The sequence below is a fragment of the Nasonia vitripennis genome, chromosome 4 (assembly GCF_009193385.2).
Source record: "Nasonia vitripennis strain AsymCx chromosome 4, Nvit_psr_1.1, whole genome shotgun sequence".
Classification (NCBI taxonomy): Eukaryota; Metazoa; Arthropoda; class Insecta; order Hymenoptera; family Pteromalidae; genus Nasonia; species Nasonia vitripennis.
Window position 1 is genome coordinate 13,112,501 of NC_045760.1, and position 25,841 is coordinate 13,138,341.

A 25,841-nucleotide genomic window follows, 5' to 3' on the forward strand; every position below is an offset into this window, starting at 1 on the left:
CGCGCGTAAAGAGGAAGAGGGAGACGCGGATGGAGAGTGCCTAACTTCTATCGCCCAACGGTCGGCAGCCTCAGGACTGGCATTTTCCCGTACGAGTGGCTATACTGAGCCTCCGAAAAGCTGAAGAAGACGGAGCTGGATACCGGCTTTCACTGGTGGATGTATATACGCGCGGTATAGGTATACACATCGGGACAAAGAGGGAAGAGGGCGGGAGAGAGAAGGCGGAAAGGAAAAACGAGCGCGAAGAGTCGTATGAATTTATGAGCACATAAATCCGAAGGCCTCGGCTTCAGAGGCCTGCTCGTTGGCTCGTGCCGCCGGCCGCGATGATTTCGGGTGCGCGAGCTCGTTTATATAGCCGAGCGATTCAAGCCATTTTGCTTAGGTTCGCTGCCGGACGTTCTCTCGTCCTCGCGCGGAGCTCGCACATAAATCGCTCCGCGGCGAAACGAAGCTGGCGAACGTACCCCCCCCCCCCCCCTCCCTCCGTGCAGCCCTCCGAGCTTCTCTCGGTACAGCCGCGCGCGAGCTCACGGACGTGTATAAGCGAAAAGGAGCAACTATCGGAAATAGTTTCAGTCGATCACACCGCGCGCGCGCCTGGCCGCGCCGTATTCTCGTCTCGGGAGATTTCAGATTTCTCGAATCTAGTATCAAGTTTCTTTTATGGGGATAAATTTTATCCTCTCTTAAAAAAATGATGGACTTGGTTGTGAAGCCTTTAATACGTGATTCTGATTGGTTGCTATGGTCGGTTGCCTAGGTAACAGATGAGAACCCGCACGCTTTAAATTCATAACCCTCATAACAGTCATAACCCTGGTAGAAATTTTTCAGGTGTTTAAAATAAAATGAAATGAGGTTAAATAGTATGAAATCTGAATAGCGGATTCAGAAAAAAATATATGCAATATTACCAACAAGAAATCTTGATAAATTAATCATTACCAAAAGTGTAGTATTGAAACATGTGCATTGAAAAGTGTCACCCTAACCCTATTTGAAGTAGGTAATAATGTGTGTGTGTGTGTGTGTATGTTATTTAGTTTTTTTTTAAATATAAGTGAGAAGTGCAATTAAAAGAATAAAAAGTATAAAGATATATTGTGTCTCCGTGCCCAAAGTCGCCCACGGTGAGGTTTAAGAAGTGAATTTAAAGAAAAGTTCAGTATCCGAGTCAGTGAATTTGAGTTTATCACTACAATGCCCTTTAAATTTTAAAATATGTAATCTAGATAATTGAACTGTTTTCATTCATATTTTCACACCAACGGCAATGTGAATTTTTTAATTTAGCGGCTCACATTTTGCTTATAGACAGTCACGCAGTAACTACTATCTCTAGCACATTGTATTTCCGGTTTCCAGTGTATTTTTACCTGGAGAAAATGATAAATATTTTGGCTTTTTTGTTAAGGCATTAATGAGAATATTTACTTTTAATAGTTGTGAGAGATTTTGAGATTTTTCCATTGCATTGCATTTGCTCTCATTTAAAAACTAATTTCTAGAGAGCTCATTTTTTGCATATATATTTCTGTTTTGGTTGTGAAAATATTTAAAGTTGAATTGACCTTAACTGAAATACTTTTGATTTCGACTTCAACACCCATGATAATTATTTAGTCGTATAAGTTATTCACATCAGTGTCAGAATCGAAATAAAAAGTATTTCAGTTAAGGTTAATTGAACTTTGTATATTGTTTCATTGATACAAAATAAATCTATATGTAAAATATGCGCTCTCTAGACCCGTTAGTTTTCGAATGAGAGCAAATGCAAAAATAGAGAAATTGGCATCGATCTCAAAATCTCTCACGACTGTTAAGAGTTAAAATTCTTATTAATGTCTTGACAAGAAAGGCAAAATATTTATCACTTTCTTCATGTAAAAATACACTGAAAACCAAAAATACAATGTGCTAGAGATAGTATTTACTGCGTAATTGCCTATAAGCAAAATGTGACCGCCAAATTAAAAAATTCACATGTGCCTCAATGTGAAAATATGAATGAAAACAGTTAAAAAAATCATCTGGATTACATGTTTTTATAGGTAGCATATCAAGTATCTGTGTATAATTTCAATTGCCTAGCTTTTTTACAATGCAAATGAATAGGGTTGTAATAATAGGCTTATACTCACTGACTCTTCTACTGAACTTTTCTTCAAATTCACTTCTCAGACCTTAACGACAACGACTTTGGGCGTTGTTAATATATTTATATTAAAAGTATTACAGAATATGGTAACATATGGTAGGTAATATGGTAAAAATATTAGCAGAAATTAGTGTACCCAAAACTTATGTTGTTTTTTCTACCAGGGTTATTAGACATAGATAGAATAAGGAGCGCGCGAAGCGCGCCTTCATTCCTAGTATACATGAAAAGCAAGCTATAGAAGTTTAAAAAAAAATAATACGTTTTTCGATTTTTTAATAAAATTCTAAATGTGTACATTCTAGTGCATAAATTGCTACGCATTTAATTTTAATATTGATTTTTAAACAACGAATAGGTAGTTTGAATGCAAAACGAAAACATAAGTATCATTTTATCCAATCGGCCCAGTCTGTGAACCCTGCGATAGATGGCGGCACAAACGTTTATACGGTACAAATTTTTCTGCTGTGCGAGTCTGTTTGTTACATACTTATATACCATACATGTAAACAAAATATATGTATATGCTAAAGTTGTAGTTGCATAATTTATAATTTATTAATTTATAAATTACAACAATGGATGCTATACATTCAAAGTTGCGTAAACCGAAGCCAAAAAAAATCGTAAAAATGCTACGAGTGCAGCTAACCTAATAAAAGCTCGAGCAAATGTAAACAAGACTGATCAAAATAAAAATGCAACAAAAACTAGTGTTCCAAATCGTAATTCTCTCAGTGAAAAACCTAGAAGTTGCACTAGAAGTGTTTCTAACAATACAGTAAATGCTATGCAAGCTAAACTGCAAGAGTCAGCAACAACAAGAAAATTGGCATTTACTGATATGTTAAAAAGTTCAAGTGATGTTGTTGATGAGGAAGAAAACATGTTTATTAACATAAATGTTTTTAACGTTATAGCTGACAAGATGACATGTGAAGTTTGTAAAACAAATTCAGTGAATTTTGAATTAGGACAACGGAATGGTTTTGCTGTGAATTTATTGTTTATTTTCAAAGTTTGTGGTGAAGTATGTGTGGATACATTTTCAAGCTCACGTACAGATCCTAATAAGAACAACTCTTCTTTCGTGATCAATGAGATCGTAGTGCAGTCTTTTACAAAAGTAGGATTAGGAATCGCTGCTCTTCAGGATGTTTGTGCTTCTGTAAATATGCACTGCATATCCACTTCGTCCTTTTACCGTCACATGGAAACAGTGAAAAGTCAAGCTATACAGCTAAAAAGAGAAGTTCTTTCAAAGAGCAGAAAAATTGTGCATCAAGTTCATAAAAGTTTGAATCCAGATTTATTATCTGAAAAAGTGATTGACATTCTTTCTTCGTACGATGGATCTTGGCATAAGCGTGGGTTCACCTCTCTTTATGGATTTGGTTGCGTTATTGATGTGATGACTGGTCTTGTTGTCGACTATGAAGTGCTTAGTAAATATTGCCACATGTGCATGATTACTGAAAAGGATCTAGGATCTGACTCTCCAGAGTTTGATATTTGGTACAAATCACACAAAACTTCAGGCAATTGTAATAAAAATTATGATGGCTCTTCCGGCTCCATGGAGTTAGTCATAGCTGAAATTCTATGGTGAAGATCTGTAAGTGATTGTGAAATGAGATATATGACAATGCTATCTGATGGTGACGCTAAGACATTCAATCATTTATCCTCACTTAATATTTATTCGGATCCATTAGCGAAAGAAGAGTGCATCAATCATGTGGCTAAACGCTTGTCTACAGCTTTAAGAGAAATAGTAAAAAGTGCTAAAGCAAAGGGGATAACACTTGGTGGAAAGTCAGCTGGAGCGCTGACCAACAAAGTGATTGACACGCTTGCTGGATATTATAGGAATGCTATTGCTCGCAATAAAAACAATGTACGGGACATGCAAAAACAAATTATGGCTACTTTATATAATTATAGTTCCACAGATAAAAAGCATAATCATTCACTGTGTCCTCAAGGAAAGCAGTCTTGGTACTTTTACAAGCGTGCTGTAGCAGAAAAAAAGCCGCATAGTCATACAAGTATGCAAGTGTTTTTGAATCAGGTTGTTGTAGAAAATATTCTACCAATATATGAAAGATTGTCAAATGAAGAACTATTAGCTCGGTGCACCCAAGGACTTACTCAAAATGCCAACGAGGCTATACATTCAGTGCTGTGGAGAAAGTGCTCCAAAAATAATTCTTCATCAAAAACTAGAGTAGAAATTGCTGCAGCTCATGCAGTTTCTGAGTACAACCTGGGTCGACAACGAAGTGCTGAGATACTTGCATCAATTACAAACAGTAAGACAACAAGTCACGCAGAAAAAATTACGACTCAGAAGGATAAAAAAAGGAAACTCTCAAGTGACAAGAAACATGAACCAGAGTCTAAAGCTGCAAGAATTTCAAAAAAATATGGCAGTAAACGACAACAGTCATTAAAAGTACAATCAGAAGGTGTTACTTATGGTGCCGGATGTTTCTAAGTGAGTTCTAAAATTTTATATAAATTTTATGATAAGAGTATAAATATTAATCAAGAGAATTAATAATTTTATATAGTTTTACAGGATTACAGGATTTGAGATTATTATTATCTGATGACTGAGATCAGACTGATGCTTAGTAAGGTTATGTAAATATAAAATAAGAAGATATTAATGTTAACATTAAAAACCAAAGTACGGATGATTATGAAATCATTTTGTAAAGATTTATGTACAGTGAAATAGATTATTTATAAAATATTATGAATAACAGTACTTTTTTATAAAAACCTCATTTTCTCAGCTTTAAGTTTTGAAATATTCAAAATTCATCCTTGCGCAATGCATTTCCATTTCATGATTCCAGCAAACTACGGTGAATTCTTTGTTATTTTAACAGCAAATCATAGTGATTACATTTTTATTATAGCCCATATGATATTAATGGCAAATCCAGGTACATCAACATTTATTGTAATTTAACTCACTTTATTATTAATTTTATGCATTCAAATGACATATTTATTTATAAAAATAAAAAAATTTATTTGAAAATCTAATCACTACAATTCTTTCACATCGGCTTAAAGATTACACTCAAATTTTCTGGAATCATGAGATGCAAATGGGTTGCGCATGATACCTTAGCAATATAGCTAAATTATAATAAAAAATTCTGCTTCATCTGCATTATCCAACTAAATATTAGATAAATTGGGCTGAAAATTTACATAAAATCATATTTTGTTATATATATATATATATATATATATATATATATATATATATATATATATATATATATATATATATATATATATACATAATGAGGTCAAAATCTTAGCTGACGTTGAAATCGATACGATGATTGTACTTATAACATGCAGGCTTTTAATGTGCGAGCCTTTTCAGTCGCGGAATTGAGCGAACGTTTCAAGCGTCCGCCGATTTCGACATCAGAGTTTTAATCTAAAAGCTTTTCATCATTCGCGTATGAGAAGCTGCCGTATATTCTTAATGGCTTCGAAGCATAATGACGTTATTAAATTTTCACGAGCGTTAAAAGAATTCGTGCCTGCCATATATATATAGAGAGTTATTAATTTTTAAAGCGCCGCTCCATCCGGAAAATGCTTCAACTTTGACCGTAAACATACTTGGCTCTTATACGAGCGGGAACTTTTCATGGGAGCCAAACGCGGCCTGCAGTTTGAAAACTGTTTGTTTAACAAAAGTACTATATTTCAATTTAATTCCTCCTTCTCGTCTGGTTGGAAAGACTATCGCGCGGATTTTTTTTACTTGTTACAGCTTCCGAGTGAATCGCCCCCGCACCGCGATAAAACACTTGATTTATCACGATCGCTACGTCGAGTTTTTCACAAAGTACCCGGCGAGTACACGCATATTAGTTTAAACTAATCTGGTGCAAAAAGCTTGCCAGAAATATTGTCGGTGTGTGGATAAAAACTTGAAACGCGCAGGCCAGCATCTAGAGTAGCCCTGCAGTGTATATAGTGAAGCTGGTGCAGCAGTATACCAACAACGAGTGGTCCCGCTGTGTGTATCGCGGCACAATATCCGCGTTCAATTTCCCAACTAAATTGGATTTTGACGTTTACACACCAGCTCCAAGGTGCGTACACACTACTCCCCTCCCGCGGCTCTCTCTCTCTCTCTCTCTCTCTCTCTCTCTCTCTCTCTCTCTCTCTCTCTCTCTCTCTCCCTGGTTCTCTGCACGCCCCTCCAGCCGGAACAAGCATAAGTGTATCGCCGCGCATCAGAGCCCGCATCAGCACATCTTTGGTATATCCCCTTTCCTCTGTAGCCTTGGACTTTGTGCACTAGGTAGACGAATATAACAAGTTGAGCATTGCAGCGAGGACCGCATCCTGCGGTTCTTGGTTTTGGCTTCGCTCTTAAGTATATACCGCTCCGGCGTCGCTGTCTTCCAAGGCGTGATAAAGTGCCGGCACTAACTACGCGAATTATTCCAAGTAGACGGCTTTGCGGAGTCTCGACTATGCCTCTCTCTCTCTCTCTCTCTCTCTCTCTCTCTCTCTCTCTCTCTCTCTCTCTCTCTCTCTCTCTCTCTCTCTCTCGGTCTCTCGCTCGCGCTCGCGGAGTTGCTGAAGAAGCTAGTCGCCGTCGCCGGCGTCGCAACCCCCGTAGCTTACACTCGAAATTAACCGCTCGTGCGCCAACGCGCTCCGCTGGTTAAAACAAGCGTCGGGATAAATTATGACGAGGATAATAGCGTTGGCTGGGATGGGAAGATGCGCGATGAGCGCAATTTCGAAATTGCCCGCGAGAAGCAGGCAGGTGGCGCGGCAGGCTGCGGAACTCGCGGGCATAAATATTTCGATATTGAATTCCCGTGGCTTTTCATTTCCCCGCAATTGCTGGCTCGTTTTTCATTAAAAGGGGGACGTCCAGAGAGATCAGAGAGAATATAGCGGCCGTGCCCCGCCTCTCCGATACAGATATATACACTTTTCCGGAATAAGATATTGCCGCGATGCAGTTCTGATGAAAAATCTTAATAATTTTCGCGCAAACGGCTGGCCAAGTTTCTCGAAGGGTACGCCTTTGCGATCGGAGCTGCCGAAGCTTGTCGATGTGGCCTAATTAATTTCCGCTTGCTCTCGCGCGATAGCACGGGAAATATTGTACTTTCGCTCAAGTCGACGACGCGGAGCTTCACTTATTACGCGATAAATATTTATGAATTTATTTCGCAAGCTATTTTTTAAACGAGCTGCGAGAGGGCTTTTCGCGAACGAAAAGCCGCCGACACAAGGCCAGTGAGAAAAGTCCATCGGGTCGTCGCGATTATAGAACGCGTACAATTATAACTTTGATAATCATTTATATTTTTTTAGTTTCTGAGTTGTAATGCGTTGTCGCGCATAACATTTGAATGAAGATAAAAGTGCGCTGCTTGTTTTTGTGCGCGAGAACGTTCATCATGAAAATTTACCTATTGTTTTTTCTAAAATATGCAGTGTAGGAATCCGAAACCCCTCATCAATTTATATAATATGACGGGGAGGGTGTCCAGAGCTGATAGTCCGAAAAATTACCTCGCAAACATTTCACCGCTTTTCCTAATAATTCGTCGTCGCGTCGACAAGTTTGTCGTTATTCCTGATCTAATTGAATGCCGCACTCCATTCGTCCTTCCCCTGTCTCCCTCCGTTCACTTCTTTTCTGCCATAACTAAAAGCGACAGCGTCGCAGTGTAGACCAGTGGCTCTCAGTGTCCCTCTTTCTCTCGCGGCTTATTCTCTTTCCCTACGTTCCAGCCACTCGTGTCTAAATCATCGAAATTAAGTTTTTGGCGCCAGCCTCTAGTAGCCCACGCTCGCTTGGCCTTCTCGGTCCCTAACGGGCGGCGCAATTTGTATCTCTAAAAATGACAAACCGACTTTCATTTGCGCACCGCTTCTCGCCATTCGATTACCGCGATTTTCGCCTATAACGGACGATCGAAAATTAAACTTCCAGATATCGAGCGCGCACGAAGGGGACCTGGAAGGAAGGAAGCGTGAAAGTGTTTCGGAAGAGTGATAGCCACTGGGCCGCGCCGCCGACCATCAGATTTTAATATTTTCGGCCATATCTCAACGCCGAGCTGGAAAGAGAGAGGGGGGGGGGGAGAACATGCAGTGCTCGAACTTTCGCCTACTGGGAAAGGAGAGTGTAGAACGCTAATGCACTCGACATCCTCTCATTTAAAATCACTTTACACGTAGATATGCCGTTTCGCGTCTTTCACGGATTGTTCTGTATAAACGCTGCGAATTATTATTTTTGTTCTGAAAGATAAATCAAGAGAGCTGTGACGGTTTTATGTTTTATCTGTCATAAGTTAATCACCGATCATACTATAATTCATTCGAATTTCATTCATCCATTGAATTAAGCTCGTGCACTAAGTAAACTAGGAGACTGACAACGTCAGTACGTCGCACTTTCGTATCCTAAAACGAGCCAAAAGGCTAACCAGCCCAACACGTCTACGTCCTGAAGCGGCTTGCATTATTCTTATCGTCCTCACATTTTTCGCGTTACGCCGTAGGGGGCCACAATGTTCGCGATAAATCAAAACTATACCGTGCGCCGGGCGCGGCAGGGCACGCGCGCGCGTATTCTTTTTCTTCGCCCCTCTTGCCGGGCGGCGTTCCTTCTTCCTTAACGCGCGCCTATATATTTTTCGGCTAGTGCAGTGCGCGCGAGTACACGAATAAATGAATAAAATCGCTATTTTAGAGGTGTTAGGCCAAATAAAATTTATATGCATCCCCTCGCGCGCGAGCTCGAGCTTCAGCATCGGAAGATCGATGAGCTATGGCGGGAGTTGAAAAATCCGTATGGTATATTATGAAATTTTTCTCGCGCAGCTGCTATCCATCGATATTTTTTTACACGCTTGCGCAGCGTATCTACGCTAGAGTGAGTTTTCTAGTTAGCAAATTTTGCTGGATAATCTGATTATATGTTGCATTGAACTTCAATTAATAAATCATGATTATTGTTTTGCGCTATCGACTATGCGTATAATAGGTCGTCCGTGCGACTTCGCACGATTAAATCTCTATAGTAGACTAAACGGCAAATCTATGCATGAATTCTCCAATCTCCGATAGCAATTATCAACGTAATCAATTTATTCATCGCAATTCTGGTAAATTATCGTTTGCTAAAAAGTACTCGATTAGTCTACACCGCATAGTGACAACAAACTCCATACACACCGAAGATATCATCCGCACAAACAGCTCTCCTCCGTAAAAAGGAGTAGACAAGAACTCGATACAAGCGGCGCATAATAATCGCGATCGAGATCGAGTTCAAAAAGGAGTATCTGCAAGCTGTCGTTCCGCGGCGCGCATAAACCACTCTCGCGCATATCATCCGCCCTCGGAGGTCAATACACACGCGCGGTTTCATTGGCCGCAACAGTACGAGCATACTCGACCGTTTCATTCGCGAGTCTTCTTCTCGTTGGATTGAGCGCACGATGGCGACTCTGCGTCTGTCTTCACTCAAACATCAAACCGTCTCTCCTCCCCCCGTGCGGATTCGATTAAATGCATCAAGAATATCAGGAGCTTCCGCCCGCAGCTGTATCCGTGCATCTGCAGAGCATATATTCGGGGGAGAGCGTGAACCTTTCCCTCCTCCCTCATCCTCTTGAACGCACATACACGCGGGGCTCACACAAACATGTAGAGGCAAACTGTGCGGAGTGTGCTCTCGCGATGTGTGTAGGTGTATTGTGTACGTTGAATAGGAACGCGCGCGCATACATCGGAAGTCTATAAATTCACAAGAAAGCATCCGAACTAGCAGGTCTGACGTGAGAATCCTGGCTTGGAACAATTCGGCTTTGTCTCTTGCACTACCCGATTCATGCTATATAGTTTCGATTCGGGACTTTGTCGCTTTTACCGCTTACCATTGGAATATTGCGTGGGACACGTGTCTTCTTGTATTCCAAGTGTCTGTCATAAAGTCTCTCTACGATTTTTAACGGAATGAATATTGAAAATTTCGCTCCAAAGTTGCTGAAGTCAAGACGACGATGTAAAGTTTTCAAAATGCAGAATATTTCTGCGAAATTGAAATCGCATTCACTTGTAGCTTGAGCAAATGCGCGTGTTATTCGGGAAAAAAAAGAAGTCGTTGCATAAAGCTCGTGCATACTAATTACACTGCACTTTTCGTCGCGCGTTCGCGCTCGAAGTTTCAATTCCTCAAGTTGCCCACCGGCGTTCCGGCTTTCGTTCGTTATTTCGCGTGAGCACTCGTCCACCGCGTTCTCTCCCCTTTTTTGTCTCTTTCCCGCTCTAGGCGCACGCTCATTGTGCGAAAGAGCCGAGCGCGCTTTGCGGCAGCGTCCACTTCCCTCTCTCGTAAATTCGAATTCTCGCGCCGGGAGATAGTCAAAGTTTAACGACTTCGCAGCCGGGATCTCGTCTAGAAATTATCGACCGTAAAAATTTAACAAGAAGCGTCGCGACGCCTCGACAAGTCGGGAGAAAGATAGAGAAGAGAGTTAGAGTGGCAAAGGATCAAAGACCGGTGAAAATTGCCGAAACGAAGAATAGAAACTATTGTTTGCGTCGAGAGAAACGGCATTCGTACACGAAGCTCCTCCAGTTGTTCTCGACGAATGAAATCATTAGACTTGTATTCTGCTGGTGCGCGTACGTGTTAAGAATGCATCGCAATTATGCTTCTTCGGCTGGTTTAATGTCTCTATTTATACGACGGTGTGTATACAGGGTATTTCGTAGCGCGTATTCTTCCTCAACTGAATTTCTCTTCGCGTCACACTATTGTTCGCGAGCGAACTCCGCATCCACTTTTTCAAAAATTTATGCGAAAGAGTTCTCGTATCAGTAGATACGTCCCGAGTGCGGTAAGACGGGCTCTCACGTGTACTAAAGAGGTTTCTCCGCATTCTCGAAGAGAAAAAAAAGCACGATGTCAATTTTGCTTACGAACCGAAAATGCGTGCTCCTTTTTCAAAAACGATGCAAAGTCGGGAAAGCTACCGAGCGAACAAACTGCTCCTAACGGCGCTCGGTGCAGAGCTCAGCGTCAGTAAGATTAAAGTCATGTAGGTTCGTCTGATGGCATTCAGTTGCACGCGCCCCTCGGAGTATAGTGAGCTATATCGCGATAAAGCATCAGACGTTTCCGCGACTATCCAGCTCTGGCATCCGTCACTTCCGTACGCTTATATCCTTGCGCAAGCCAGTCGCGCCTCTCTAATTTCCCGTCAGATTCATACGTACTCCGCACCCGCGGAACGCCGCCTTATAGATGCTAATCCGTCTTTTGAGCGCCTTCTCTCTTCCATTTCTTTGCCGGTACCGACGGGAACGGAAATTTGATTGAAAGAGAGCCCGCGAACGCTCGTGCTATCATAGCTGCTGTGGTCTCGGTGACGAGGGGGAATAAGCCAGGCGGAGAGGAGGGTGGGATCGCTCTGCACACGCGCGATAGTTCGCCGTTTTAAAAATAATTTCAACGAGTGCACGCGACACGAATCGGAACTGGATAAGGCGAAAATTAAAGCAAACGTGGAACAGGCGACAGGGTAAACACAAACGCAAAGCGCGCGCGTGTCTAAGCTCAAGCTTCTCTCTCGCAAGCTCGTCCGATTGATCGTGTAAGACTTCCGCAGCGCGTGTACTCCGGACGCACAGGAAGCCCTCATCGTCTGTTTGCGGGATCCTCCTCGTAAAGAAAAAAAAAAGCGCGCGCGTGCGCTCACGTAGTTATACACGGGAGCATTTCTTATAAACACGCCTGTGGCATACCGAGTATACGTACTGCTGTTCGGTAAGTATAACTCGCGCGCTCTCTCCGCTTTTCAACTCTCGTGTACTGTGAGCGGTGTGGTGTATATAGTAGCGGCAATGAGGAAAGTTGCATACCGCCGTAGCACAGGCAGAGAAGCTTTATTCAAATCGCGCCCTCCGAGTCGGTTTATACCTATGTTGGTGTACACGTCGCGCGTTACTTTTCATTCTCTCGGTCTTTTTGATCTCGCGTGGCGACGCACCTCCTCTCTTAGATGGCTCTGGGCCTCAAGCAAAGAAACGAGATCAGCTTCGAGGCTGTCGTCGCCGCCGCGTACAATCCCGGAAACGACAATCAAACGACAATAACAGTTACTTTAATGAAGCCGTTAGCTCGTTTTAAGATTAAATATTCAGCATGCAAATGAATTCCACGAGGATGTAAATGTACTCTCCCGTTTCGAATTACTTTTCACCCTACCCTCACCCCCCTCCCTGCCCCCTCTCTCTCTCTCTCTCTCTTCTCGTTTTTTCTGCCCTCAGTCGAGGCTTTTTTTTTCCCGCTCTTTTTTTCCGAGCGCGGAGACCGAGTGGAAGAGGTGGTGTGCATACACGGCAGTCGGAGGGCAGACGGTTGAAATATTTTGCACTTTGGTTTATGAATTTTAATTTGGATTACGCTGGGAAAAGGGTGTGGCGCCGCGAGTGTAAAGCGAGCATTCTTTAGTAACTTCGGAGGAATTTTCAAACCCTCTATCTCTCTCCCGAGCGCGCGCTGCGCACTTTTGTTTTTGAATTCGCTATGAGCCAGTAGGCGAAGTAGCTCGGACGATTTTACGTGAATTGTTCGTTTTACATTTTTTTTCCTGGGAAAAGGTGTTTGTAAATAAATAAATAGTACACTTTTGATGGCTCGACTCAAAACGCTCGAAAAGAGTTCATAATATATTCAAATCGATGATTATTCGTGTGACTTTTCTGCGCAAAACTAATCGGCTCAGAAAATGTTAACTCGGAAGTTTCAAAATACACTAACAGTACAGCGTTCGAGCGAGTAATGATTCGCCCATTTTCATCATTATACGGCGACCCAATCGAAAAGCCATTTAGGCGAGCAGTCGAAATAAGTCTCGCGCAGGTACCCCTGGCAGACGCGCTTGAGAATTTATCGTCCTAGAAAATAATATGTGTGTATATATATATATATATATATATATATATATATATATATATATATATATATATATATATATATATATATATATATATATATATAAGATGTACGGCGCTCTTTCTTATCCACCTATCAGCGGGAATGGCTCTTGTCACTCTTGGTGGACTCGTTTTTCACGCCAAAGTGGAAACATCTGCGTCTCGTCATAGCCCAGCAGCTTTTCGCTTCTCTCGATCTTCCTCTCGTGCCGCCACCGCCGCTGTTGCTGCTGCTGCCACATCGAAGATCGAGGCTTTGGAAAATGACAATTGTGTCAGGCGAGCGTGCAAGACGCCCGCGTATATATAGGTAGAGAGAAAGGGAGGGGGGATGAGAACACGCGCGGGATCTAGCGGTGACGCGCTCGTTGACAAGCCGCGCCACGCGGTGAAAGATGGAACGCGAAATCCAATTTGAAAATAAAATGTGACATTTTTATTGAAATACGTCAGCAGGCCGAGCCGCGCGACGGTGAACGCGCGTGCGCGTGTATACGTAGCCGCGAGTGAATCAACGCGTATCGGCGTTTTTTCGCAGCGGCCTCTCTCTCTCTCTCTCTCTCTCTCTCTCTCGCATGCCTAATGCAGAGATGGAAAATGCGTGTTTATGTATACACTTGATTGCAGATCTCCCGCTTTTTCAAGCGGCGTAAGTCGTTCGTGTAATCATTTATACTTAATTTTATTCGTTGAGAGTGAGGCGCATTCGACCGTCAGTAGCGAGTATTGGATGTACCGTTAAAATCGGTACGTTTAAATGTGAATCGTTTCAAGAGATTTAGGTCACACATATCGGAGTACGCGAGTGCACATAAAAAAATGATTCACGATTTCATATAATATAATAAATCGCGCTCGAAGATAAATGATAAAAAAATTCCGTGCTCGACATACGACGTCATTCAAAGTGGATATCGGGCATAATTTGAAAGCTATCGGACCAGCAGCTAGATTATTGAATTCAACCGCCCGATTGTAAAGCCACCCTTCACTTATATTCCTATAGCCGTTATATAACAATTAGCTTCATGCATTAAACGCGACGCGCGCGCATAGTTCGATCGAGCCACTGTCGGCGGCATACGCATCACACCTACATGTCGGTGGAGGGGGTGGACGACAGGACCGCAGAAGCTCTGTGACACAAAGCGGAAGCGATAGGTTTGAATATTGTGGGTCAACAGACGCTGCTGCTGTGCCGACTGGCTTATAGTGAGCCGCAGTTCTCGACGATGTCAATCATGTCCGCGTGTACAGCGAGGCTCTCTTTTATGCTGCGCCCTGCTGGATATACATATACGCCACTGCGAAAGCCTCCTGAAAAGGCAGAGCAACCTGCACGCACGCAGCCACTTAAAAATTGTCGAGCTTGTCGCGTTGAATTATTGGAAGGATCGATCCGGCTAGTTTTCCGCAGCGCTTTTTTGTCCTTTTTTTTATTACACACCACAGAAATTCTAATGCACTTGCATCGCGTATTATTTCAATGTTCTCTCGGCTCCAATCGTAACAATCTGAGCTAATAGTCTCCGATTGATATTGTGCCGCTCTGAAATAGCATCGAGTCGAATGCGCACAAAGGCCCGTCTGAAGTTTGCTCAAAGCAAGAGTTCACCTGGATATTGATTCTCCTCGGGCTGTACAAACCCATTCATATTATCGCGCGCGTTCTCTTGATCTTCGTGCATGTAAGCTACTCGATCTTTCTTCCGTCGCCGATGTTTTATGTGTGACCGAGTATCAAAGCTCTCCACCTTTCGTAGTAGGAAAAAAGCCCTTCCTGAGTTATCATATGATAGCTAAAAGAGAATAACAGCCAGTTGATTGCTAATTCCCTCCAAGAAATTTCGCGAAACACAATATCGATTTCTTCGAAGCAGGATTGTTATGCTTCGTTATTAATTTCGTTGCTTTCCGAGAAACGGTCTGCGTGTACGTATAATTAGTAATCTATATTCTCCGCGCCGCGCTTCTCTACGAGCAATATCGAGTGGATTCTACCGAAATCCTGCCCCACACAGTGTGCATCGATCCTCCCCCGCGACTTGCTGCTTTTTTTCCACCATACTCGAGTACACGTTAGCCTTAGACAGAGAGGCCGCGCAATTACTCGTGTATACGCTAGATCAACAAAGCGTTTACATAGAAGGTGCGAAGCGATAGGGGCGGCTATTCCGCCGCTAATTCCAATGCAATTAGCGGTGAAATGTAACCTTGACGAATGGCGCATCGGGAGTGTAGCGAGTTCATTTCTCCTTCAAAGCGGATCTTCGCGAGGCTCGTCCAAGCCGGTGTGCGCTAACTTCTCCTTGTCTTTCTCGCGCAGCCAAACTTGTTGGACGATTACTGCTGCTGCTACACGTATATACCAATACTACCAGTCGTAGAAGAGCACGCGCCTAGCGCACTCAGAACTTTACCGTCTAGCACTAAGAGTGCGAGAGAGAGACAGAGAGAGAGCCTTCTAACGCGCGCAGCTCAATGAGAGAAGCACTCTCGATATGAAGTGGTAATTATCTTGGATACCTTGAATCACGTCTTGCGCGCGTGAGGCGCTCTCTCTCTCTCTCTCTCTCTCTCTCTCTCTCTCTCTCTCTCTCTCTCTCTCTCTCTCTCTCTCTCTCTCTCTCTCTCTCTCTCTTAGGCACGAAACGTGCGAGCGATCGCGTTGCTGCGCTGATTGCGCGTCAATATAGGCGTAGTTACGATTTCGGAAAATTATCCAGCGCCTTTCCCATATCTGTGCCTTGCTGCCAAGATGAGCAGCGTGATTCTTTTCGCTTCTCATCGTATAAACATGACGCCTCGTAAACGCGAGCGCAACGCGATAACCCAATTTGCAGGCGCGAACGACCTCTACGCATATTCACCCTTGCTTCTTTCTCCACCCCGCGTATATGTCTCTATGCACCGCGCGCACGCGTAGCTATAAAGCGAAAGAGCTCTCTGTACGCAGGAAAAATTCCTGCTAATCAAAAAATACAAGGATCGCGAGGAGCTCGCGCGAGAGCGCGGAGTACCTATTCGTTGTGGAGCGAACGATCGTTTCTTTTTTTTTCGCCGAACAAGCGAGAAGCCGGGCGCTTTAAAATTAACTCAATTAAAATTGCGGTTCGCCCTGGCATGGAGAGAGAGAGAGAGAGAGAGAGAGAGAGAGAGAGAGAGAGAGAGAGGGAGGAGGCGGGTTCCGAGCGAGCCATATAGATCGGCGTTGCTGCTGCCATCCCTAAAATTATCGGTCGTCCGAGGCTACCGGGTCCATTGATTACCACTGGTAATTGCCATCCGCGAGTCCACCTATACATACTCCGGGCTCGTCAGTCCTCCCTCTGACCCTCGGCGAAGCCTTAGCTCGTGTACGCGCTGCAACCCTCTCGCGTGTATACTACATATATACGCGTCACGGCATATAACACGCCTCTCGCGCGTGTTTTACGTTAACGTATAAAAGAGCTGGCCTGTATTAAATTCGACTCTGACTAATGACGGAGCTGACCGCCTCGATTGTCTACTCGAGTCTTCGAACCCATGCGACGGAAGTTTGCTTTTTAGCCGCGTATACCTAATTATATACACGCGCTCCGCAGATCCACTTATAAGTTCGCTGTCGTTGTCGTGAAGCGGAGCGCGCGTTTGTTCGCAAAACCAATAGGTATCACGCTGATGCAACTCGATGTATATAATAATCCGGCAAAATGCCATTTTCTGGTTGGAGAAACCGAAAAAAACAAATGTTGGGGCACACTCCCGCAACTTTTTTGTTCTTATTGTACATGTTTAGAACCATGCAAAACCACGTTCCAACATCGAAAAAGTACCTTGTGACACTGTTTTCTAGGCCCTTTAAATTCGTCGAAAAATAGCCATTGTTCAACGGCATGTACCTAAAGGATTAAGGTACAAACAGAAAATGTATTACGGTAGAATGAAAGAACGGGAAAAGAGCTTCAATTTAAAAAAAATGCGTTAACAATGCTTGATTTGGTCAAAAGGTACGCACAATTGAAAATGCGGAAAAATCATGAAAAAAGATACAAATTTCTGGACTTCAAAAAATCCTGCAATTTTCGTGATTTTTCCGCATTTTCAATTGCGCGTAACTTGTGACCAAATCAAGCATTTCCAACGCATTTTTTTTTAAATTTAAGCTCTTTTCCTGTATTCTCTTCCTACCGTAATATATTTTCTGTTTGTGTCTTAATCCTTTAGGTACATGCCGTTGAACAATGTACAATAAGAACAAAAAAGTTGCGGGAGTGTGCCCCAACATTTGTTTTTTTCCGTTTCTCCAACCAGAAAATGGCATTTTTCCCATTTTAGAATTCCCCATATGGGCGTCTAACCGGATATCGATGGAACGAAGAAACTCGGCCGAAGTGGGCATAAGTGCGCGACCGTCTCTTGTCAAAACGGCCTTCGATCCCGCCCGCAGCTCTGTATATGTATATATAGATACACCTGTAGGTATAACCGCCTCTCCTCGCGAAATCCGGGCCATTTGTATCTCCGTCCAAAATCAACCAGAGCCGCCAGCTCCTGGCTCTGTGCCTTCGCTCGCTCTGCTCCTGATCCGTCTTCGTGTCCGCATCCGTTCCTGCCTTGAACGTGTAGTATATATACATACATGGCGTAGCCGTAGCATACTGTATATATAGGTATAACATAATGCAAGCTCGCAAGCGGTCGTCTCTCACTGCCAATTTTCCCCGACTCTTTCCTCTGCGCGCGCGCATACCTACATACATATATGTAAGTGTGTATTGGAATCGGGCGCGCGCGGTTTCCTATATTAAGCGAGCGGAGCTTCTGTTTACACGGTGGGCCCTAGTACATTACTTGCGGACTATGCGCTCTCCTCTCCTTGGCCCTGCATGTGTGCGCAGTGCATACGAACGAGGCGCCGTCGTATGTGTGTACACACGCCGCGTCGATTAGCATCTTGTAAGCGGGTCAGATCGATCTTATGCGTGAGCAGGTCTGTATAGTTTGCGCGTGTGTGTGTGTGTTCGCGAGCGCTCTCTGTATACGCCGTGATTTAATTTAGCGATAAGCCACGGCCAATTTAAGCTGCTTCCGACCGCGACAACTCACCCTCTCTCTCTACTCGTCCGTCTTCTTATTCGCGCGCGCTTTTTTTTTATCGCCAGCGTATACAGTGTGTAAATGCGACTTTTATGATTCGAGAAATATAGCGCGAAACTCCGACGATGCTTTCGAAAGCAAAGAGCGCGTGTAGTTACATTCACGCTGTGAGTTGCTGCATGCAATCGAGCCACGTTTTAATGATACTCCCCGTGTATATCCTTACACTATGTCGGCTGAAATTAGCAAAAGTGAGAGTAATTTGCCGGCTTTCCCCCTTCCCCCCTCCGTATATCCTTCTATGTGCGATGTACATCTATCGCGTAGACTAAACGAGGTCCGCGCAATATACATGTATATATAGAGCTGGAGATGGAGGCTGTGTATATCGCAGTTCGATACTGTTATACGCAGTGCAGCCGCTCGATTTATGCACTGGTCAGAAGCGACGCAGGCAACTTCGTAATTTTCCTCCGGTGTTTTTGTGCGCCACCATCTGATGCGAGTCGGCGGGCGTATATAGCCGCAACCGTAATTAAGGCGTATGCGCACATGAATATCGCGCGACTCTGAATTTATTGGATTCGTCGTTCGCTCTGATGCGTCGATCAAGAGCAGTTGTTCTTTAACGTAACAATGGCCGATTTTCGTGGTATTCACGGGATGCGAATTGACGGATGTATATTTGATGTTTGCTTTGAGCTTACGCACATGTTATTTTTTTCAGTTCCGCCCGAGCAGCCGGCCATCCTGGATGAATTTGGCCGAATCCTGAATGGCACTGCCGGACCGTACGAGGAGGGTGACATTTTGTCATTGAACTGCCGTGTGACTGGTGGTACGTATTATACAATTTTTTTTTTAATATGTAGAAGCTGTTTGATGCATAGATGAGCTCTCAGGGAGAGAGCAAGTGGTTGGATTAGATCAGATTTATTTTCATAGTCTGTACACTATGTTGTGCAAAAATTAATGAAACTGAGTGTGTTTCAAAGGTAAGCGGAACTAAAGTGAAAAGAGTCCCTAAGTGAGATTAAAAAGGACTCTCATCTCTTTCGACCTGAAAGGATTCTTAGATGAAGCGATACCAGAGCTCCGTAATGACGCGCAACTACAAAACCGCGCGATGCGTCGTCGTCGTCGGCATTATAGGGTTTCTTGCGTTAATTAATGATGTCACTTCGGGATCGCTTTGTAACGACTGTAATGTATCCTGCTGCGGTGATGCTACTGAAACTCGACATGACCTGTGTCGCTGCAGCTTTGGGTGCGCTCGTTCTCGTGCGTGTCTTCCTGATTGATGATTCAGACGGATAAATCTATTATGCGCGAATTCGTTTCTTCTCACGTTAAACATCTGAAAATTAAAACGCTCGTGTCTATATACTTTATCGGGATAAAGATCAATTAGGGAGACGCGAGGTTAAGTTGTTATCCTCGCGCCGTCGAATCGTCCTTAAAAATTTTAACGCGAATTCCAGACAACAGTTTCATACCATCTCGATCGCGGCGCTGCTTATTAGATCGTCTCGTTTCTTCTTTTTTTTTCCGACGGCATCCCTCACTTCGGCAGCTCCGCGGCAGTGAACTCGACTAAGTAAAAAGTTCCATTTCCAGTCCTCGGCAGAGCGGGAGAGTCGAAAGAGGAGCGCGCCTGCAGTTCCGCCCTGTTGACTTTGGCAACTGGATCTAAATTTCTGTTTATAACTGCCGCAACTTCCACAATCTGCCTTAAAAGATTATTTTTAAAGTTCCACTTTCATCACTTATATTTCTTACTCTTTACCTTTGACTCTCTCTCTCTCTCTCTCTCTCTCTCTCTCTCTCTCTCTCTCTCTCTCTCTCTCTTTCCACTTGCACGACGGCATTCTTGCCGGCGTATATGCCCTCGAGACTTATCGGCCTCTTCTACTTCAATTCCCTCTTCCCGGCACTTTATTTTATACAGCGGCCGTTTTTACTTTTCCACTGCTCCCGATTTGCCAATCTCTCTGTCTGAGTATACGCGCCCGTTCTCTATAGCTTCTTTATGCCACTGAGTATCCGTTTGAATTGAACAAATTATATTAAAACACAAACAAGTCTGCGCTAGCCTGTACTTCAATATGATTTGCTCATCGGATCCGCACTGCTTGTTTACCCTCGAGTCTCGAGCCCTAGTCGCCGTTTGTCATTCCTAGCTCCCTCGTCAGCTTTGAAAATCGCGCGCACACATCCGACTCAACTTCGCAAGCTCCTCGATCTTGCGAACTGGTCTTCTTGGCCGTAACCGCCGCCGCTGCTGTTGCCCTCGTCGACGGCACTGTCCACCTGTCTGACCTCACGTTCTACTGCGCTGAGGCCGTACGTATCTATCAGCAACTGTCTATTTCATTAGCTCGTCGCTCGAGCACGTGTTAATTGCCATTGCAAATTGCGCGCGACTAAACGGGGAGCGATTCGCTACGCTTCGATGACGACCGGCTCCCGAGATCTATATGTATATAGACGCGCGCACGTATAGATATACGCTCAGGGAGGAAGAGAATAGAGCTGAGCATGTTGAATTTATTGGGTCGCCTGATTGTGTTTGTTTCTCTAGCGACCGATCGGCGGCTGCAGCAATGGCTCGTCATTGTTTGAACGGATTGATTCACTGCAGCACTCGTTGAAAGACGAGCACTATTCTGATCAGAAAAGTGGATCACGTACCGAGATAAAGTTTTTGAGTCTTCGGCTTATTATCCACCGTGTAACCGCAATAACCTGGAACAATCGGGTTAGGAAGTTGTGCTTCTATTATAGAGATTTCAACGATACTCATGAAATTAGAACTAATAATGATGCAGACTATACAATGAGGTGCACTATTCTCCGATCATTCTCATCTTGATTAGCGTTATCCGGTTCTGCTTTTGTGCGCGAGCGACTGCGCTCTCGATTCGAGGTTTCGTTAGTTGTTTGCTCTGCCGTTACGTATTATAAGTATAACAACTCTTCGCCTAATTAGCTATGCAGTGAGCTTGCCAAACTTGGCTCTTAATTAAAGATCAGGCTGAATTTATGTCAAGCCGCCAGACTCGACGCTCTGGCTAATTTGATTCCGCTGGAAGATCGTGCTGAAACATTCATCATCGACCCCATATAGGTCACTTATCGCATTATGACAGCTGGACGTTGAAGTGGGTGATCCGTAATCCCACATCCGGCCGGAGAGTCGCAGGAGTTACACGCACGCGCGCACACACACACACACAAGGGGAAAAGTTGGACTATCTCGGGGCTTCGAAAACCGGATTATTTCGAGGCGTCTCAAAAAATTAAAACTTTCCGAGGGCAGACTCCTTGCCGGAACACTTTTTTCGACATACTTTCCTTTTAGAGGTGGATCAGCGCGCACGAGTCCTTAATTGCGCACCGGGATCTCTATCTCTCTTTGCGGAGGTAGGAGCGTGAGAAAAATTACAATGCGCAGGAGGTGGTCCAGCTTTCTCTCCTTCTCTCTCTCTCTCTCTCTCTCTCTCTCTCTCTCTCTCTCTCTCTCTCTCTCTCTGTACTCCCTTCACTTTCCCCCGAGCTTACTTATTTTACCCGAGGATTTGGCGCACTTTGCTGGGAGAATTTGGACATAATTCACTTTCGTTTGGGCGAATTCGATGCGCCAGGTCCCTCCTCTCATTAGTAAATAATTAAACGGGATTTGCCGCTGAGGTGGAAGCGCTAGAGTCGGTGATGAGAGTTATAAGCAATATAGGTACCGAAAAACTCAACATCAAACGCACGCGGCATAAAAATAAACGAACCGCACACGTATGGCAATTTTTTACTGGCTCATCCCGCAATAATAACTATATGGATGCGTGTGTGCGTGGAAGGCGGTCGCAGTAGACCAGTGAATAATCATTGAAAAATAGAGGCTCGCCGCTGAAATGAGCGTGGCCCAGCGAGATAGCAAAGCCCTACGGTGCAACGAGCTGAAATTGAAGCTTATTCGCGTAAAAAACGAGGGTAATAAAGATAACCAAGCAAATATTTCCTCCCTCTCGCTCATAACGGGTGTCGCCGGCATCGAATTACCGTCCGGTATCGTGCGCTCGCTCGCTCGCGAGAAAGAGAGAGAGAGAGAGAGAGAGAGAGGCTCCATCTCTCTTCTTCTCCTCGGGAATCGCGAGCACGTCGCTGCGTGCTGGCAAAAAGGAATTGTCTTCTTAAAATGCAAGGCAAGAACTCGATGAGCGAAGGAACTCACTTACGAGTCGTGCTTCTCTCTCTCTCTCTCTCTCTCTCTCTCTCTCTCTCTCTCTCTCTCCTTGGTACGTATTTCTTGCTCCTCTGCAGCGAATGGCCGCGCTCCAACATAACGCGCGTCGTTATAACGCGCACTGGGCTACTGCTACTACTGCGCAGCGCAGTCTGGTATAAAAAGAATTAACGAGGCCGGCGCAAGAAAGAAACTAGCTACGTAATTACGACTCGAGATAATTGAGTTGAGAAGCTCGTAAGAATTGCTGGTACGCGTTACTCGGAAAGGAATATTTTTAAAGATTGGCAGAGATTTTGGCAGCTACGGGCTCATCGAACAGTTTAACCGTATCTCATCGTGACGATGTGCACAGTTGTGTAGCTGGCGAGCTCGGGTGAATTCGGGCGAATAAAGGAAACAAAACTGCGACGACGCGAGGTGGACGAGCCGTTAATTTTGGTAATGATCTTCCGCCTGGCGCTCGGCAAATGAGTCCGCTCGCTTATTCGCCGAGTCGTTTTTCGATCTCCGACACCCGTTTTTACACCCTCGATGCTCTTCCTCTCTATTTCTCTCTAGTCTCTTTCCCTCGCATGCTCCTGCCGCTTGAGAAGAGATTTGCGGATTCGCTTCGGTGGATCTAATTAGGGAGAATCCGTCGACGGAAGTTCGTGCGCAAAAACAGATTTACGGTATAGCTTACAATTTTGTGGGTTACAATTATTTTTCGATCCACAGAAATTCGCCCATACATTTACCGTCCGTTAATATCGCTAGGGCTGAGTTGCAAGTGTCACAGACGCACACGTCTGCAACGCGAGCAGCGAAGACGAGTCAGCGAGAAGAGTCCGCCGAGCCGTACTACGATGCATAGCGTCCGAATGTATCGTAGACGTTAGCTCAGTGGTTAGAGCACAGGCCTCTGGCTCTCGGGTCCGCGAGTTCGAGTCCCGTCGTCTACTTTTTCGCTTTCGACTGTGTCTCCTCTCCGTTTGTAACACAAGTTATTTTCCATACAAAAAATGCAGCCAGTATTTACAGGGAGTGTCTGAGAAGGTATTTGTAGACTTTGAAAGCAGTTCCCATTACTCTGTATAAAAGCATATAATACAATATCGCTAGCTCATACTTTCGCAGGAAAATCTCCAGTCCTGTGCACTTGCATTTTTAATACCCCGAGTCTTTCTCCCGAGGCGTTTTCAATGTCTTTCGCGTGAGCTGTATAATCGAGTTTTCGCGCTCGCGGAGTGCTGAATTTTATCGCGGGACAGGAAACGCTGAACCGCAGCCTACCACCGGCGATTGCGACTAAGTATAGGTCTGGGAAAACACTTATAGGCTCCGCTGGGGGCTGTGCCGGCCGTCGATGCGGGGATAAACGCTGTATAAATGTACGCTGTTCGATAATTTTGCTTTGTTATTGCTCGGCTATTAGCCGCTGGTTTTTCTTTCTTTTCATTGACAATCAAGACACTTCGTGTTTTTGTTGTCGCTGCGCGTTGGCACGAGGGAGTCGAGCAAACTTCGGGTCAGAGGGAATTGTTTTCTACTCTGGCGAAGGCAGCGGATTGTGGCGTTCGTATTTATTCATTTTAAATTAAATATGCGTTTGTGTACCACGCGATAGTAAAGGGGTCGTGAAATGTAAAATAAAAGAAAAACCTGACGGTCTGTATATGCAGTAGAGTTTGTATAAACGAGCCACGCGTTTGCCGTTGAAAGATTAAACATGTACGTCGGTTCGACGACAACGCGCAGCCGCTCGACAAAGTGAGCCTAATTCCCACTTTTTATACACGATTATTCGGGCTAGAAGAGTGAAAAAGCAGAGCAGAAAAAGGCGAGGCTTAAAGTGCACTCAAAGGAGGATATGAAAGTTTAATTTCAAAAGTGCTAAGAGGAACAAATTCCGCTTGGGACACTGAATCTACAGCAGCCTGACACCCCTGCGGCGAGGCGTTAAGCGTAAGCACGTAAGAGGTTATGTTTTCGGCCAACTACGTATCCACACAAGGCATGAAGCACCTTTGTGCTCTGAGCGCGAGTATATTGTGGCCTGGCACAGTCATGCACTGCGGAGAGGAAAAAAACAAACAACAGCTTCCGCGAGTTTTCGTTAAAATTTAAAGCGCTTGCATTTCTCGCCGTTGTCGCTACGTTATACCTATATCTACTGCTTGTACAGCTTTTCGCCCGTCGCGGATACCCGCTCTTTATGGTATACTTACACACAAACGAAAAGCTCAAAGTCTGCGGATCTTTCTCGCGTTTACGCGCTCGCTTAGTCGCGGCTGCGCTTTCGCTCGTCAAACACACACGCACACACACATTTTGTCCGACTCTCTATACGTTTTGCTCTCGAGTATGTATACATTAAAATTTAGTTTTGAAGCTTGAAGTAATCCATCAACTCGATAATTTAAAGCCATTTATAATGTTTATGGGCTCTTAGCATGCACAGATATTGTAAAAATTTAATCAACTGTAACGAGGAACAACGTCCCTCGCCACGCCGATAATCGAGGCAGGATAGAGAGTGACGAAATAGGGCGGTATTGGCTTAAGTGGTAGTACGCGCGCCTAGAGATCTCGGGAACGCCGGATCGATTCTCGGTCCCGGCGTCTCCTTTTGTGATTTTCTCCTCTCACGTCAAGTCTCACCCCGTTACACAACATATATTAAATCCATACATTTCTGATTCCGTCAAACTCCAGGTCAGAATAAAACTAATTTGGTATGCTGAGCTAAATCAGCTTTCATTTATACTTTTCATTACTAATTATGATGAATGTAAAATCATTATTACTTGTAACTTTTATGCAAGTTCTGTTGTCAAATATATCCCGTAAACGAAGAAAGAATGAAAAGTGGAACTTAATTATTAGAATAACCGATAATTAAAATTGCAATTGTATAATTGATGTTAAAATTATTCAAGTCTTAAGTGAAAGCTGGGATTAATATAACCTCAGATATGGTTTGCAGATTTTGGTTTACCAAAACTAACTTGATTAGTCAGGTAATCCTCGAGCTTATTGCTGTACACTCGTGACTATCAAATATGCAGACTTGATCACTGCCCAAACTTAAACACACGACTAAAAAATCAGGATGTTCGAACAAAGAAACGGCGAGTAGTAATGGCAGTGTGTGGTCAGACAACGTCGCGGAATATTTTGCCTGCTATTCAAGCCCATCTGCTCAAATCATACGATCGCCCGACAATAGACCCACCTCAGTGCATCAATAGAAAACTCCTCGATGCGCCGGCAGGGAGGTCAACATCAGCTTTCCTTTTCAATCCAAGTCGCGGTAAAAGCTCCTTGCCGTCAAATCGTTCT

The 25,841-nt window shown here is 44.0% G+C and overlaps 1 protein-coding gene across 1 annotated transcript in view; it reads left to right on the plus strand.

Annotated features, from left to right (window-relative positions):
• LOC100120465 (nephrin) overlaps positions 1-25,841 on the plus strand; it is a 324,223-nt gene that overhangs the window by 214,143 nt on the left and 84,239 nt on the right. The window contains exon 4 of the mRNA XM_031929953.1: positions 19,005-19,115. Within this exon, the coding sequence (XP_031785813.1) occupies positions 19,005-19,115 (111 nt within the window). The remainder of the gene's footprint in view (positions 1-19,004; positions 19,116-25,841) is intronic.